The 17,856-nt window shown below is 50.8% G+C and overlaps 1 protein-coding gene across 1 annotated transcript; it reads left to right on the forward strand.

Moving 5' to 3' along the window:
* The first annotated feature begins 12,812 nt into the window (after positions 1–12,812).
* LOC119099128 (prespore protein Dp87) lies at positions 12,813–16,653 on the forward strand. The gene is made up of 2 exons (XM_037222214.1): positions 12,813–12,928; positions 14,606–16,653. The coding sequence occupies exons 1-2, from the start codon at positions 12,826–12,828 to the stop codon at positions 15,937–15,939; spliced, it is 1,437 nt and encodes a 478-aa protein (XP_037078109.1). The 5' UTR covers positions 12,813–12,825; the 3' UTR covers positions 15,940–16,653.
* The last annotated feature ends 1,203 nt before the right edge of the window (positions 16,654–17,856 follow it).

Consider the following 17,856-nt stretch of genomic DNA (forward strand, 5'->3'; position numbering starts at 1 on the left):
ACTGAGTTTATATCATCACATCTGATGCTTGCTTCAATCCTTTCAAATATGCAACATTCCCTTTAACGTCAAACAAATAGCGCTGACATGTATACGCAACATATCCTGTTATAGCCACCTCCGAAACGTAACAAGCAGCAACTAATTAATCGCGCTAGAAGGATTTTGCGCCGAGGCGCGAAGACTATGGACTGTCCTCGTACGCAGCTGATGATGCCCTTCGCGCAATAGACCAGCCGTTCGATCGCTGCGCTGTGATCATTTATTCCCAGCACTCTACTCGGCTGCATTGCATGCTTTCCAACAATATGGCCTTTCTGTTACAGTCTAGTGCCAATCTGGCTAGCACTAGGCAACCAGTTAATGTAGAACGTGCTGCACTCGATGCCCGAACAATGCTGAACGCGGCATAGTCTGTCCCACAGCGGACCTAATGGACGCGTCCGACGCTGAGCTAATACAGACAGCACGTCACTACGTCACTGAGTCAACATGATGCAGGCTATATACTGCTTCAATCACTGTCCCTGTGCAGAGCATATTCCGACCCGTTACTGAGGTACTGTACTGAGCCAATAAAGCCCATATGTCGGGCTGTCACTGAGCAAATATAGGCCGTACGTCCGGCACGAAACCAACGCAGGCCTCATGACAGTCCGCTGCAGGGCCATGACAGACCATACCTCAGTCCATCGCTGAGGCAGTAAAAATCGTACGAAGCCCAGTTACTGGTCACATAAACCACGTCAGTTAGTTGGCCACTGAACCGATGAAGATGTGCTGCCCTTTTGCCGGATCCGCGCAAACGATCTCTGTGTCACTGAACCAACGAGGCCATGCGTCAGCCCGTTACAGCTGTGCTGAAGACCACGTATAGACTGTCACAAAAGCAGTACAGTCAATGTACCGATCCGCCGACAACGGCCCATACAGACCGTATTTCAGTAGCTCACTTGACCAGCGCGGGCCGTTTGTGGGCTGCCATCGTCACCTGCCCTCGGCGGAATCGATCGACCGCGGCAGAGCTCGGCCATGATACCACGTGACCGGTTGGCAGCCAATCAAGGCTGCAATTTCTGCGGTGTCTTAGTCTCACAGCACCAATAAGTCGGTCTTCTGAGAATCCTGGAGCGCGTGGTCGAGGCCAGTGTTCAGAATCGCAGAACGAAGGCTCGGTGGCTACGTCGCGAACCGATTCGAACCTAGCCACCGCGTATGGACCTGACCACGTTCCCCCCTCGAATTCGGATTCGGATTTGGACTCGGAACCATGATCAAGTTCATTCCAATGGTTCGTAGTGTATATAATCAGTAACTGATTCATTTGGCAGCTGAATTAGATCTGGTTTCGCATTGACCAGTTTGAAAACGTGCGATCCGATCCAATTTAGGCTCAAGACACTAGGTATTGGCTTCAGGCTGGCACTTTATGTGCTCTCATGTTATTTCATCTGTTTTGCCTTGCGAATGTAGTAGGACGTTGCACCCAAAATTATACTGGGTGCTTACCATTGCACTTGAGCCGCAGCTGTGGGCAGTACTTGCGTAGGAAGGCTAGTAAGGTGTTTATAATGCCTACACAACATGTGATGCCTGGTTTAGCCAAACATTGTGCACTATTTGCAGCAGAACAAAATTTGCACCATGCCTTTGAACATCAAGTCAAGAACAAAAATCAGAATTTGGCCAATATGGCTCATTGCACCTCAGTATTTGCTGATATCTGCTTAATATTTTATTGAATGATTTTCGACGCAGCTGAGCTACAGCTGTGAGAAATGGAAGCTTGCTAAAATACGTAGAATGTCCTGTTCAAAATGCGATGGCTGGTCTATCCAAAATATTTCAGACTTATAAAAGCAGAACAAAATCTGCGTGATGCATCTACAAATTACTTCAAAGACGAAAACAATCGGAATCAGTCATTGTGCATATTCATCAATCATTTTTGTTTATTTTCCTTAATTTTTTTTATCGCCAGCAGAACAGTACTCCACGAACAGGCGAAGTCGTTTAACTAAAATGCAATGCAGCCACAACAGTGAAAACAATGCGCTGTTTTTGTACCTTTTAAGTCTCATTTGTGCAATTAAGATGTTAAATACCTACATGTACCGTGTGTTTTTACATACAGAGATGAAAAACTGGAGAGGTTCGGCTAAAATGATTAAAAATAGCAATTAGCGTGGGACACGAGTGTAGAGTGTAGGAATAGGAAACATCACTATTTTGTATCACGGATGTAATATTAGTTCGCACAAACGCTTTCGTTTGGTATATGAGTTACACCGGTGTGTTGATGCTACAACATTTTGCGCTCTTTCCATCATAGAAAACCCAAAAACGATTTCCTGAAATAAATAAGCTACTTGCATACTAACTTTATTCATTTTGCTTTGAGAGAACAGCGGGACAATTTTGCTCATCACGCCACATATCTCTCGGATCAATATCAACTGCACTTGATGCACAAGTGTGGCTCGATACTGCGTAAGAAGCTCACCATGATGTTAACAATGCCCTGCTTAAAATTGTATTCTTGATTTAACCAAAATATTGCATAATTAGAGAGAAACGCAGCCTTCGTTGAAGCATTGTGTCAAACACAACAACCAGAAGTTGTTATTGGAAAGTAGTACAAATCATTGATGGCCTGCAAGCAGTAAAGAACAAATATGCTGTTTTCACGTATTTTTATCATTGGTACCAACTAAATATTCCTTACCTGTTCTTACTTTGTGTTGTGGTATGTTCTGCAAGTGAAATACTAGAACGGCACGGATAGGACGATGAAGAACAGCAAAGCTTGTGATGGACGAGTGTAGGAATTCGAAACATCATTATGTTGCGTGCTGCCACCAGGGCGAAACCAAAAAATGGCATGCCGAATTGGGCTTGAAACTATGTGCACTTGGCTTATTACTTTTTCATTTTGTCGTGCAAGTAGCGTGTGCCAATATGCTCATTGCATCAAAAATAGTACAGGATGATTATCAACGCCCCTAAGCTATAGGTGCGGGGACTGGGAGACGCGTAGGACATTTACCAAGATGCCTGCAATGTTCCACTCAAGATGTGAGTGCTGACTTCCCAAAATATTGCATAGTAATTACGAAACTACAACATATGCACCGCGCGTTGACACAACTAGCCAGAAACCCAGATGCATCAACATGTTTTCAACATACACTTTTCATAGTATCCAAGTAGTCAAGGAATATTATGTTTCTGTGTATGCCTTTTGTGTTATTGATACCAACACAACATTCACAACCTACGTTTGTGTTGTTTTTCTTCAACTCTGGAAGTTAAAAGATGCTCAAGTTGAGCTGTTGTCATGGAGAACAACAATAATTGTGAAAAATGAGTGCAGTGCTCACAACAATTACTGTGCTGTGCCCTACTTAAGGAATTTAGTATTCACACTACTCTATCTAAGTACTTAAGCCAGGGACTGAGAACTGGAACTGGGATTCCATTAGTTTGCACTCAAATGAAGCAGCTTTAAAAACAAACACAATCAAATGCATCCTTCTACGTAACTTGTTGATTCGTCGATGTTTCCCGTGTTTTTACCTATTTCATTGCAGCCATTTTATCTTTTTTTCAATCGTTTCACATTCTGCAGCATTTTTGAACTATAGCAGAATCCCGTTTGAGTTTCCGGAATAATTTTCCAGACGTTTTGGCACTGGTTACAGCCATTTTGTTTTATATAATCGAAAACGTTTCCTGAAATTGCATCCTTCTGCCTAGTTTTTATATTCCACTTATTCTCACGGCTGCCATGGTTATTGCAATTAATTGTGGGGTGTGGGGGGGGGGGGGGATGCAGGTAAAACATGTCCTCGATGTGGCTGGTGGGCTCACCGCCCCCTCATATTGCCCTCAGAGTTACACTTTTTACCATCGTACCGTGCAAAATTGCCTGTTTTAGATCCTTCTTCCGCAACCTACATCAGATCACAGTCCCACTTCTGCGTTGGCCCGCAAATTTCAGGCATAGCTCAAGATCGCTGCTATCATTTACTGAGGTCAATATGACATGCTCAGTATGGGACTATTTCGTAGCGGAGTGAAGCCACATACGTTTATCGCGTTGTATGGTTCTTCCACCAACACGATGGCGGAGGTGAGCACACCTTACATTCGCGCATTGGATGGGTAAGAATTACATCAATAGAAATGAATAGAAATGAACGCTTTTGATTGGCACAGCGAGCGGCGTAAGCATGTAGCGAGAAGTGCATTTGTGAAACATGTGTGTCGCCGATACTGTGTCCTAACCACGCGCTGTGTCGCTGGTATATACTTGTTTTGTAACCACCACCTTGCAGCGAAATGAGTATCCAAGTAGACATGCTTACCAAAGCCAAAGCACCCTTCGAAAGAGTCACTGTCCTAAATGTCATTATGGATAAATCAAAGCCATGGTGCGCGTGCCAATAAATTTGCATGATAATGACCCCAAATTTGTAGATATTTACCCTGAACAAAGGGTTGCAGGCTTTCGCAACATCTATTGTACAAGCATTGTGGTCAGTTGGTGCAGTGATGACTTAACATAGCACACACGTTGGGAGAAGTCAAACAAAATTAACCTATGACTGGCGTGACGATGCGAATTGAGTCCGAAGAAATTGCTTCCGGCGGAGCGGCTAATTCAAAGCAAAATTGACAGCTATTCAGGGGAATCTCGAGGAAACTAGCGCAGCCGACCAAATCGGAAACGTCTGATCTAACTGTAAGGAAAAAGTAAAAAGGAGAGGGACTCCCTTTAATGAACCTTTTGGGATTCAGGAAATTCGTGCGCTTTTATGAGATCTATCGACCCGGAGCCCCTTCTGATACTGTGTCGAGTGATATTTTGGTATCCGGATCCATCATCAAGGTCCACGAGCATATCAAGTGCCACCCTCCCCGGCAATCGTTCATGCCTAATCCACGCGTGTAGGCTGGTTCGGCGCTTACCACGCATGGAAACAGCAATGAATCCGACGAACAGCGGGCGCCGTGGAGGAGGGAGGGGGCGAGGGACCGCGATTCACCGAATGAACGTCTAGGTCCACCGCACGCGGCTGAAGTCGGGAGCGTGGGCCGCCTGAGTGGGCGGGTGCGGGCGGGGCAGCGGGCAAGACAAGAGACCAGAGCTCTTGCGAGGCGCGAGACGGAATCCAGCGACACGAGCCGAGGGCTTAGCGAGATGTAAGCCACGGTTTTAGCGAGACGCCAGCCGAGGCTCTAGCGAGACGCAATGCGGGAGAGTCTGGGGAGACTCAAGCCTCGGGGTTAAAGGCAGTGTTTGACATTTACATGTGGTTTTGAACTGAAATAGCCATCTTGAAGACCTTTCGGTGCTGTTCACAGTCCTAATCTTCTTAATACCTTAACCCTCTAATTTCTCATCTATACGCGCGAGGAGATGTGCCAACTATTTTGGGGAGGCCATTTTAAAAACACTCAGGCATCCATGACACCGTAATAGCGTCAATGGAATCCTGCCATTCTATAGGCCATGCGGCCATCAAGGCCAAGAGAAATATTACGTTGATACGTTCATATCTGGTGTTTGTGGACGCGACTTCTAGCTATACCGGCCGTCAACTGGCTCTCAATTATTGTCGCGCAAGATTCTGTGGCGTAATCAAGCCATGACGCATTGAGGAATACCAATTTTATGAGTAAGCCTGTTTCATCATATCTGATGCTTGCTTCAATATGTTCAAATGTGAAGCATTCCCTTTAGCGATGGACGCAAGGCGAAGGTCTGGCGAAGCTCAGAGTCTGGCGGGGCGTGAGACGTGGGAGTTGACTCGTGGTATAATCAGGCGCGTAATGTGAGGACGGGGTATGGGGCGACTGGGCTTTGCACCGTCACCGATGAAGAGGCGTGTCACTCGAGCCACCGGGGATGCGCTGTTCATGCGCGGTTTGTCCCGGCCATGCTGCCTAGGCCCAGATCGGGAGAAATTGGGTCACGAGATAATATTGATGCTTGCCAACGCCTGGCAGGATAAAATTTATCGGTACCAGGTGTTTGCCGAAAAGCATTAAAGTTATTCTCTAATCTGCTTTACCACCCGTTGCATGCAAGTTAAGTTACTGAATCTTTAACACGAGCTCGGGCGGGGTCAAATTGACCCGCCCAAAGGTTTTTTCCAGGATTATTATAGAACGGCGCGGCGTAGCCGTGCTCAACCTTGCTTGACTGACGAAAATTGAATAGCAGATATTGTCATGCATAAAAGTTGGATGTACCTTGTAAGGTCGCTGACCTATGGCAGGTCAAAGTCAGGCCATGGCTGTCGGCGAATGTCATTTAATGGGAATCGTTCACTGTGATGCAACAGCAGAGCGTTAGACGAAGCCATGCATATCTGAGATAGGTTTTGAGCAATAAGCAAATTGCACTTAGAATTGCAACCAAAACCACTGACCTCAGGTCATGTATAAAGGTCAGACTGAGGTCAAAACTACTTTGTTTTTTATGCTCGGGGCTTGGTTAACTCTTGTGCTCGTTTCGTTTATATTAAAGGCAGGGACCGCAACAGACGTGTTCCATTAATTTTGTTCATGGTCAGAGTAAGCCACTGGCCTAAAATGAACAAGGTCAATATTTGTTTTAAAAAACATACCACCTAGCGTAATCTCTGGCGCTTATCCGAATAGCAAAATAGGAACAGCGTCGTGGGTATCTGGTCCCCTTTGGCCTAACAAAGGTCAAACAAGGTCACTGACCTTAATTGGACATCAACGCCCCCTTGCTCAGAACAGGTATCTAGCTTTACGTTGACTGCATGTGGGGATTTGGTGCCACTTGAAACACCAGTCTAGAGTTTGACTATATTTGACCCTTTCGACTCCAAGGTCATGACTAAGGAACGTCAGTTTTTGACTCAAGTGAGTTCACGAACGGGTCAACCCACCCAATCAATTTGGTGTCTCTAGCTATCTCACTTTATGAGATCTTAGAGGTATCAAATTGACCCCTGCCAGAACGACGGGCATTCGAACGGCCATGCGAGCGCGCGTTAAAACAAAAATTTTGGGGATTTAGACACGCCTCATCCGAGCTAGTTTCGACCCAGGTGCTTTTACCAACTAATTCTATGTGATGGCCCTTTGCCGGCCATTGGCTCTGACGTTTAACTCGTCCTGCACTAAGTGCAGGTTTGATACTTGTTGTGTTGGACTAAACGATTTGTGCCTTGTTATACTCGCAGTCCTGAATTTCCTTCCTGATACCAGTAAATTGCTGTCATCAACTACAAATGGTTAGGCGATACTTACTGGCCAACATACACGTCACTACGGCGGCGTGGGCCCAATTCTTACCGGTCCGTTCGCTGCGCCAGGGCCACCCGCACCCGGCCAACGATATTTTGATCAACGGCGACGTACCGGCCCCTTGACGTCGCCCGACGTGAATAACCAATCACGTGTCCCCCTGGGGAGCTGCGATTCGGTAACAAGGTACCAGCCAACGAATCGCTTTACGGGGACCCCGGCGCAGCTCGCTCACGCGGAGAGAACGCCTGACCTGCTCGTACTGGGCCAGCGCCACGGAGCTAGTACACCGCATTATCAGCAAGTGCCGCAGGCCCATAGCTGGCCAGCCTTCGAAGGACCAGTGGCTGGTCGGCCTTCGAAGGCCCAGTGGCCGGCCGTTTGGACGACATTACACTGTACGTCGACCCTTTGCGATCGCAGCATTGCTGCTTCTCTCGCCGGGCGATGGTTGCAAGCCCGCTCGAAACACACGACTCAAAAATTCAGATCGGTTTGCGCTTATCTAACTGACGCGTGGCGGCAAAAAAAGAATCGAGGAAACTGCCGTGAGTTTCTTAAACAGCCAGTCAACGTGTTTGCATGTATAGAAGCGCACTGTTAGAAAATACTGGCCTTAAAAGTTCATGTTTTTTGCAATACCCTCTAAGAAAGTTGCTTTTTAAGACATCCCATCGTGCGTAATAATTCTCGGAAAAGGCAGAGAAAACAGAGTTACATTCTGGCAACCAATCGCCGCACAAAACCAATTTTCTTTGCTCAGCTCCAAAGACCGATATTTCACACTCCAAATCTCACGTGCCCCGCGGAACCCATTTGGACTATGCATTGCGTTGCCACGACGACCAAATGTAACAGTCTGTTGGCCGCACGTCGCGTCCACAAACGTGCGACGTTAACAAATCCAAGCAAATCAAGACCCGCGCGGCGAGTGTGTTCGGCCAGCCCCTCCCACTCGGCAACACTAGGCGGCGCGCGCGACGCAGGCCTCCGTGTACCTCCCGGGGGGCGGTGAGGCGCGTCCGCCGCGGGCGTCACGCCGTCCAGACACGGATCGCCTCGGACGGAGCACGGACCGGCCGGCGGCCCCACACTGCTGCTGTGCCAGCCGCGGGCGTGACCGCGGCAGGCGCGCGCCGACCTAGCCACAGGTGGCGGCCGCCCGGTGGCCAGACGCCGAACTACAGCCGACCGGCGATGGCTTCGATGGCTGAGTCTTTAGTTCCGTGCAGAATTTGCGTGCTCGGGGCAGTCGATCTGTCATCTGGCAATGGAATCGACGAGAGCTGCTGGCAGGTGGCCCGAGGCCTGCGTCCAGGCCATTGATTAGCTCTGGGCCTTTACATGACTGTGAAGCGAGCAATGCCCACCTTATAGGCATCGAAACCTGCTGTGAATGATCAAACGAGCTCACTAGACCAAAACAAATAGCATTCGTATTAGAAACTTGTGCCTACATGCTTTGCCAAGTGTTAAAGACAATAAGACACACCCTGTGACGAGAAAAAAGACACGTCAGAAAGCTCTGACGCCCGAAAGTAAGTAAATCCTTGCAATTCATGTTTTTTTGCATGCTTACATAGGCTTGAAAGTCGGCCTTCCCCCAAATGCATGCCGTCATAGACAAATGGTGTCAGGAACCCAGCCACACTGACAGCTGCTGTCCCGGCCATTCAGTTGCCCAGGTGTACGCCTGGCTCTAGCCTCTTTCAGCAGGGTCCTTAATTAATCCACTGCCCGAAGCTAGCAGACGTGTGTGTGCGGAGCACGGAACGGACACGCCTCTCATTGGCGGCAGGCGTCATTTGGCACCGTTTGTAAAGACCTTCGTGCGCATGTCATCGGCACAGGCCTCTGAGAACACTCTCACACGATGCACACCGTATCCATGGTAACGAGGATCTTCCAGACTGCACGGGCTGTCGATAATCCGCGTATCTTGCGCTGCAGCATGCATGACAAATCAGACAGAAGTTCGGCGGATAATGCAGCATTATCCCCCGTGCGTCTTTGTGCGACGAGCCATCACAATCACGAGCCATGTGTCAACCACATCAAACGCGAATCGTGTGCCGAATACATCACCGTGAGGGTAATGTTGGACACCGTATTGTGTTTCAGCTTGAGCAAGATTAAAAGCCTACCCATGGATCAAACTTTCCTAAGCCGCGAAAATGTTTTTGTGTCATAAGATGAGTCACATCTTGACTTCCAAAACCAACACGCAAGACTTGGTTGGCTATCACTCATATGTAAGGCAGAAGGCCTTGCATAAGGCTTGTAAGGCCTCTCAAATTGTAATTCAACTGTCTCTTCATCGGCCCCATAACATCACACCATAAAAGTTGGTGTTGCATTATAATTGAATGCTGGAGGCTCCGTTTCTCGCATTCCGAATGCGGCTCCATCCAGCGCTATTTGGTAACGATCACCGCGGCGTCGCTATCGGTTACGATCGGTCAGTTGAGCCAGAGCCGTTTTGTGACGAAAACACCACTGGCCTGACCTACCATGCACAGTCAAGCGATCTCCTGCTGGGCCAATAGCATGATTGCGGGCTTTGAGCGCGAATCCAGTTTCTCACAACATAATGCAGGAATTTGGGCAGGGGTTCAGGTTATGACGAAAGTTTAACTGCAAATAGAATACCCTAAGAACTGCACCAGAGCTCAGCATGTGAATGCATTTAAAACATATAAAGCCACAAAAATTACAAGAAAACCAAGACAAAAGGTCAAAACATGAGCACATAAGAATATTCTGGTCCAGCAAACACGGCCGCCTCTCGCCAAGTTGAAGGGCCACGTGCGAGTCAGCTCGTCCGCTACGGTAGCCATTCAGCCAAGACCAATCTGGTAGCAACTCTGACTTCATAAAGATGTACCATGACGTAATTAAACGATGACGCATTGACGGACACATTTATCAGATTGAGAAATTTTGTTGTCCATTTTTTTGGTGTCCAGGTTTTTACCCTCAAAAGCAAACCGGTACTTACAAGTGAGCTTATTTCACTATATCTGACGCTTGCCTAGGCATCTTTGAATATGGGGCATGTCCTTTAAATGTGACACACACAGCTTACTGGAGTTGCTCCGTCTGGTCCTTAGGTTAATATGTAGAAATGAGTGGCAACGAATACACTTGGCTGGGCATTACCATCAGATCTCATAACAACAACTGATTGCTGAACAAAACTGAACACATTGCCCAGTATTTGATCCTAGCAGTCCGCTAATAATAATCGGAAAGTGCCGTCCATGGCTGCCATGACCAGATCAAATAGTAGATCCTGATTCGATCCGGATGCGGCAAAATCGGCGTGCATGAGGGGGTAGACACAGTTCAGTGTCGTCACTGAGCCTGCAGCGGGCATGGTCGGATGACTCCAGTCCGTGCGCAGTCGTCCAGGTAAAACCACGCGCCGCGCTCGGTGACGTTGCTGTTCCGGCGGCACCCCGGAACGCGCTGCGACCCCCAGGCCGGCTGCGCCGACGGCGGCCGGCCGGCGCTGATTACAGGCAGGCTGCCATGTCGCCGGTGGTCACGCAGCAGCCGTCGGTGGCGCCCTCGGCCCGCCACGCCGCGGCTAATCTGGCTAACGGCCGGCGGCGGCGGTGACGCCCCAGGGCGAGGGGCTCTGACAGACAGCACGAGAGGGGCGGGGGGGGGGGGGGGCACCGCGTGACAGTGGCAGCCAGTGGAGGACGGGGAAAGGGAGGAGCGGGGACACCACCTGGCGAGGAGCACATCGGCAGGAGCTGGGGAAGGAGGAGCCGAATACAGCGTTCCGAAGCGTGTCAAGGACCTGGGAAGTGAGGCATCTTCCTGCGCCAGGGGAAAGAGGCGGGCCGGTTCTCATGTATTATGGAAAGGATGGGCCCACTGGGATGTCCACTTCCCCGGTCATGCCAGCTAAGAGCGGCTGGTAGTCGACTGGACGGCAGAGCTCGGAGCCAGACTGAAGGCTACGGTAGGGAACAGGGAGTGGCTGAGCCGGCGGCCACACACGCCACCTGTCAGCTCCAGTCGTGGACGGCTGGCCGGGCTCACGCTGCAGCGATGCCTCTGCCGGCCACACCGCGCTCCATTAGCCACGGGGCCATCAAAGCCGAGTCGTGCCTCTCGGCAGGGCAGGTAGGGCGAGCTCGTCTGTCAGTGTCCCGCGGCTGTGACCGATGCGTCAGCCGGCGCTGCAGGGCGCCCCTGCAGGCCCCTCTGTGCCGGGGTGCGTGCGGCGCAGGCGTCACTGTCGGAGGGTGACGCACTGCAGCGGAGTGGCGCACTCCCAGTGCACGTGTCACGCCAGTACCGGCGGACGCGGCCCCCCGCGAAGGAAATCTGACGAGGTTTGTTGAGAAGAATGAAGCTGAAGCTTGTATGTACGCGACCGCGCGCAATGTTGCGCTGCACGGGCAGTCGCCCGGCACATCCAATATGAATTGTTTCGGGAGGAGCGACGCTCGTGTCATCCCTTGTCCATAAAGCCTCAGTTTACCGTGAGTGACCAGTTGGAAGAGTATACGGCGCGTAATCAGCCCGCAATGTTGCCGTCTTTTTCATCTGGCAAGATTTTGAAAACCATTCGAGAGAACGATCCCGGCCATTCTCTCCCAAACGCTTGAAGAAAACGGCCAGCATTTGAACTCCTCTCATTGCAAATGACAGGTTCAAATGTGTTTTTTAAAGGCGCGCTCAGAGAAGAAATATTGAGATAACAACCAATTTTATAGCGTCGCGTGCATATTTAGTTGACAAAGTGATGTGTGGTATATCTTTCCAGTAAACAGCCGTGGGGCCATTGCCATATTCTCAGAAAGTTTGGGCTTAATCCTCTGCCTACCTAGTTTCCGTGCCTCTGTAAGACGAGCAATCCGATAGCAATGAGCACATCATCCCAGCAGATACTGAGCTAGACGTAAAACTTGGTATAGCTGCCATCCATTATGCCTGATACCGTCCCGTTCATATCCATACACGTCTTGTAAATCCATTCGCCTGGCGTCAACTGCATGCAGTTCTGCTACTTTTGTATACGGTATCCGTTGCCCCACATGCATTTCACTGTTGAAAGTGTAGTTTTAAAAATCCGGCATGATCCGAGAAACGTGGGCATCACATTCGCTCAACAGCCCGGGGCCCGCAATGACATGCCTTCCAAAAACCTTTCCTGTAGTCGCCTCATAGTGATGAAGGGAACTCAAATGCTGACGGGCCATGATGAATAGATTTTTAGGGAAAGTCACAAGGCTTCGAAACACTAGCTCTGAAAGTTTGGAATGCATTTGCAAAAAAACATGTCGGAGGGGAATCAAATGACGACTGCATGAAGGAGTCGCGAGTGACAACCGGCCACAGCCTGGTTGTAACCAGTTCAAACTACGCCGTGGCTCAAACCATCACTTTTTGCCAGCATGCAGTTCCGACTGCACAGCTTACAAAGGTCAGTTACTTGACGGCTCAAAAGGTCAGCCTTGCATTATATAGCCGGGACGGCGGGAGCGGGCGGGCTGTTACAAGACACGACCAAACGGAGTCATGCAGGTAGCGCTCCCTCTGGGCCTGCTCGGCCTGCTGGCGGTGCTGGCTGCCAGCGCCGGCGTTCCGCCTCCTCCGCCACCTCTGCTGCAGCCTGACTCGAGTAGGTACTGGGTGTACAATCCTCGGCACCGGGTATGCCAGGTACTGTCTCCGACATTGGGAACGCAGCGTGCCGCCTCAGGCGCTGGACAAGCCGCATATCACCCCTGGCTTTGGGCAAGTAACGTTTCGCCTTAGGCGCCGTGTAAGAAAGTTTCATAGTTCGAGCCAGACTTATTCGGCGTGCGGCCTCACTCGTTATGACAGAGGCAAGCTAAAACAATATTTGTTTACTTTTGTGATTGTAAAATTCTCAAGGAACATGCGTTTCAATTTCAAACTGCTGTAAGCCTTAATGAATGCATAAACGTCTAAATACGTGGCCCAGGGGGAACAGCCCTGTCGACCTGTCCTCGATTTATGCCGAAATGGTATAACGAAATGAGTAGTCATCACAGTGTAAACAATCAAAGTATCTGCTCTTGCATTCTGTAACCAGCATCCATTTCTGCCAACATTTTTGTGATGATTATTTGGAGTTTTAGGGCGCACCGACGGTAAATGGTCATGCAGTGCCATCTCGCAACATTTTAAAAATTTATGTTCTATAGAGATGTAGTGCATCGACGCGAACTCACCAAGTGCATTTTCGTAAAATCATGCCACTTTTGCTCGCGATATCAAGAGAGGAAGAACGAGAAAAACACCAGCATACGGGAATGCTCTTTGTGTTATAGGTACGTGAAACATGAAAGTGGTACCTGAAATTAGACGTCATCATCTTCGCAAATACGATTAGGAGGTGGTTAGACGGGTCGCACCCGTTAACTAGCCTTTCCGATGTTCGCAATGTAGATCTTTGACCTTGGATGACTTCAGATGGTCTTGTATGTCCCCATATGCTCTACTGTGACCTTAATATGCATAACATGATATCACAGCTTATTCGCATTGAAGTATTCTAATTATGCGACCAAAATTACCTCATCAAAGTGCCTTTTGAGCTCAGAATGTGTTTTGCAGCAGTACCCATAGAGATAGGTCTTGACCTGGCCCAAGGTTATGTGTTTTGTGGTCATATAATGGTTGCATATGTATGTCAGCGCTCTTATTACATATTCAGACACCAAATATACAGATATGCGTAGAAATTTGCATTAGTAACGAAGAATAACAAATATTGACCTACGTTCAGGTCACCGATCTCGCATTTTCCAAAAAATATAGGATACAAATTGTAGACACTATGATGTTGTATTCCTATTACAGGTTTGAACTATGGCAAATTACCCACAGAACAGTTATGTGTGATAAAAAAATATTTTACGGGTTCACCTCTTTGACATCACCCAGGTCACTGTTCTTAGTAGATTAAAGCGTCAGGTTTGCTAAAAGAATGCCAAAGTGAGAGGTAAATAGGTACTGACAATTTCGTGTTGCTGTGATTGTTCGTTTTTAGCCTGCGCTCGAAAAACCGTAAGGGGAACTTCCCCTACTCTCCCTTTTCTCCCCCCCCCCCCCCCCACACAGGTTCACACTCCAGAAAGCTGGTGCAGGAATAGGGATAAATGTTAAATGTGTTGATAAATGACCATTTATTATCGGAAATGAAGTGACAAGAAATTTACAATGTGCGTGGACAGTCTGCTCGCCATTCTCAGATTCTGGATCACTTACAAGGGTAAAATGTCATCCAATCCGACTTTCGCATCCCCCTCAACCACTGGCGTTCTTCCAGTGCCGGGTCACAAGCCGGGGCGCTGTCCGGAAACTGGACGTTGGCGTGGTCGGGGAAAGCCCTGCACACAGAAGACAGACAAATGCCAGCAGGATCTGGACTGCAGGGGCCCCAGGAAGTGTTGCCCGCGCACCTGTGGGCTTCGCTGCACCCGGCCCCGCCCCGTCTGTACGCCCAGCTGCCCGAAGGGGCTGAGGTGCAGATGGAGGGGGGCCAAGTGCGGGGCACTGGGCTGTCCTCGCGTGCCCACCTGTGTCAAGCGCAGGCCCCGGCCCGTCTGTGTGCCCAGCTGCCCGAAGGGGCTGAGGTGCAGATGGAGGAGGGCTAAGTGCGGCGCATCGGTCTGTCCGCGCGTGCCCACCTGCGTCAAGCGCAGAAAACGGCCGAGGGCCCGGCCCGTCTGTGCGCCCAGCTGCCCGAAGGGGCTGAGGTGCAGATGGAGGAGGGCCAAGTGCGGGGCACTGGGCTGTCCTCGCGTGCCCACCTGTGTCAAGCGCAGGCCGAGGACCCGGCCCGTCTGTGTGCCCAGCTGTGAGAAGGGGCTAAGGTGCAGATGGAGGAGGGCCAAGTGCGGGGCACTGGTCTGTCCTCGCGTGCCCACCTGTGTCAAGCGCAGGCCGAGGCCCCGGCCCGTCTGTGCGCCCAGCTGTGAGAAGGGGCTAAGGTGCAGGTGGAGGAGGGCCAAGTGCGGGGCACTGGTCTGTCCGCGCGTGCCCACCTGTGTCAAGCGCAGGCTGAGGGGCCGGCCCGTCTGTGTGCCCAGTTGCCCGAAGGGGCTAAGGTGCAGATGGAGGAGGGCCAAGTGCGGAGCACTGATCTGCCCTCGCGTGCCCACCTGTGTCAAGCGCAGGCCCCGGCCCGTCTGTGCGCCCAGCTGCGAGAAGGGGCTAAGGTGCAGATGGAGGAGGGCCAAGTGCGGGGCACTGGTCTGTCCGCGCGTGCCCACCTGTGTCAAGCGCAGGCTGAGGGCCCGGCCCGTCTGTGTGCCCAGCTGCCCAAAGGGGCTGAGGTGCAGATGGAGGAGGGCCAAGTGCGGGGCACTGGTCTGTCCGCGCGTGCCCACCTGTGTCAAGCACAGGCTGAGGGGCCGGCCCGTCTGTGTGCCCAGTTGCCCGAAGGGACTGAGGTGCAGATGGAGGAGGGCCAAGTGTGGCGCGGCCAAATGCCCCCGTGCCCCCACTTGCGTCAAGAGCAGGGGCAGATGGCGCAGGCCCACGTGTACCCCCAGCTGCGCGCAGGGTGAAAGATGCCGCTGGAGGAAGGCCAAGTGTGGCGCGGCCAAATGCCGTCGTGCCCCCACCTGTGTCAAGCGGCGACGCGATTGGAAGCACTAGCTCCAGCTGGCAGCAGAGGAAGGAGCAACAGCAGGGGACCACGGTAACAGGGTTCCGCGCTCGTGCCAACCCACTTACATGTGCGGCTTGCTCCAGTCCAGACCACCAACGCGATGCAGGCGATTCGAAATGCGCATCTTCCCTGGCGACACACCGCTAAGTAACATGCCGGAAGCCTTTGGAAAACAGCGGGGCGGTAAACCCGTGCTGTCACGCAGCAATTCGCCATGTATCAATTCGCCATGCATCTGCCGCAACAACCATCATTTGCATGGTCGCTGCAGTTGTCCGGCATGTGGGATGCTATGTTTGGCGGTATATTCGGTGTGCACCCTGAGGTCACGAAGGCGGCTGGGTCTGCGCCGTTCAACCTAATGCTTAGCTAGATCGGATGACAGCCAGCTGACGGGACATCTCGACGCACGTGCCATGCTTAAATGTCGTTTTGTTAGCCTTAACGTCCGTGTCTATTTTGTTAGACTCTTGTATGTGATGGTCGGCTGCGATGAGCAGAGTGAAAAAATGGAGATGACATTTAGTAGTCTTTGCTCATAACACGGTGGGCAAAAAGCAGACGAGAAGGATTCAAACAGTGGTTATGTATTCCGCTTGCGCCTTTATCAGAACCTGAACAGAAATGGTACAGAAACGCGACCTTGCTTCGCCCGACGTTTACTTGATCCAGCTGGTTTGTGAGGAATAAAGGGTCGTTGATGAAAATGTTTGCGTGGCAAGGGGTCATGCTTTCAGAAACGTTAGGCACTCAGCGAAACGAAACAGCTTACATAACACAACCCGCGATCGAAATGACGCATCTGACACGCATTGCATGTCATCAGAGCATCAGCCTACCCAAGCGCGTCAGTGTGCATAATGGGCCAGTGTAATGGTCCTGAGTATGGGTGATGAGACAGCGGGTGGACGGCGCTGCAACGCCCTATTGCAACCGCCATCACATATACCAACACGGTGCGCTGTACTGCACACTGGCTCAAGCCCAACGACGGTGACATCGTTTTAACAAAATTAACACCCAGTTGAAAATAAGTGCTCTAAATGTATGCAGAGCAAACTGAGGAAGTGGGTATCAGCGTGCAAATCAGGTCATCCGTTGATTGACAAGCTACTGCCCCTCCCTCCGTCCGCCCCGCCCCCGTCCGCCGGTTCAGAACGGCTGATCGCCGAACTGACTGACATGAAGGCCATTCGTTGACGTGCATTGTCATGCTGCCGATGCAAGAGCTCCAGAGCTCTCAGCCCCAAGGTTTTGACCCTAGGAGGGTCAGTGAAATAATGGACCTGTGTGATTCGTCAGCCAGGATCCAGCGGGCCAAGAGAAGTAACCACAGGCATGCAGCTAAGGCCCCGGTGACAGCGCGTACTGTAAGATCCGGTGGACGAGGCAAATGGGCAGCAGTGCAGGGTCGGCAGCGATGAGGAGGGAGGATACAACAGCTTAATAACACTGATAGCTCACAGCGGCTGGAGCAGGGACATCAGGGACATCAGGGACATCAGGGGCATCAGGGGCATCAGGGACATCGACGGGGGAGGGAGGCATGCATTCGCCTCACCCCAGTCGCAGTCGGATTCGAGATCAGCCTCACTGGCCTGGAGTGACTCGATCGACTCCTTTGCAATCGATTCAGGAATTTATTTATATCTCCTCGGCTCGGAATGCAGCCGGTTGAAACCTGTCCCACGCTTCTCGGGGTCGGAGAAAGATTTAGCACCACATGGTGTGCATCAGAGTCAAAGAATGCTTCACTATCACAGGATCGAGAACAAGTTAGGTTAGGAGAAGAAGAAAGATGAGGAGGAGGATCATGAGCATGGGCAGTGAGGCACGCCGCTGCAACAGGGGTGACGTCAGGAGACCGCCCGACCTATCCGCCGCCGTCGATGACTGAAGATCCG

Source organism: Pollicipes pollicipes, unplaced genomic scaffold (assembly GCF_011947565.3).
Source record: "Pollicipes pollicipes isolate AB1234 unplaced genomic scaffold, Ppol_2.1 Scaffold_4740;HRSCAF=5597_pilon_pilon_pilon, whole genome shotgun sequence".
Classification (NCBI taxonomy): Eukaryota; Metazoa; Arthropoda; class Thecostraca; order Pollicipedomorpha; family Pollicipedidae; genus Pollicipes; species Pollicipes pollicipes.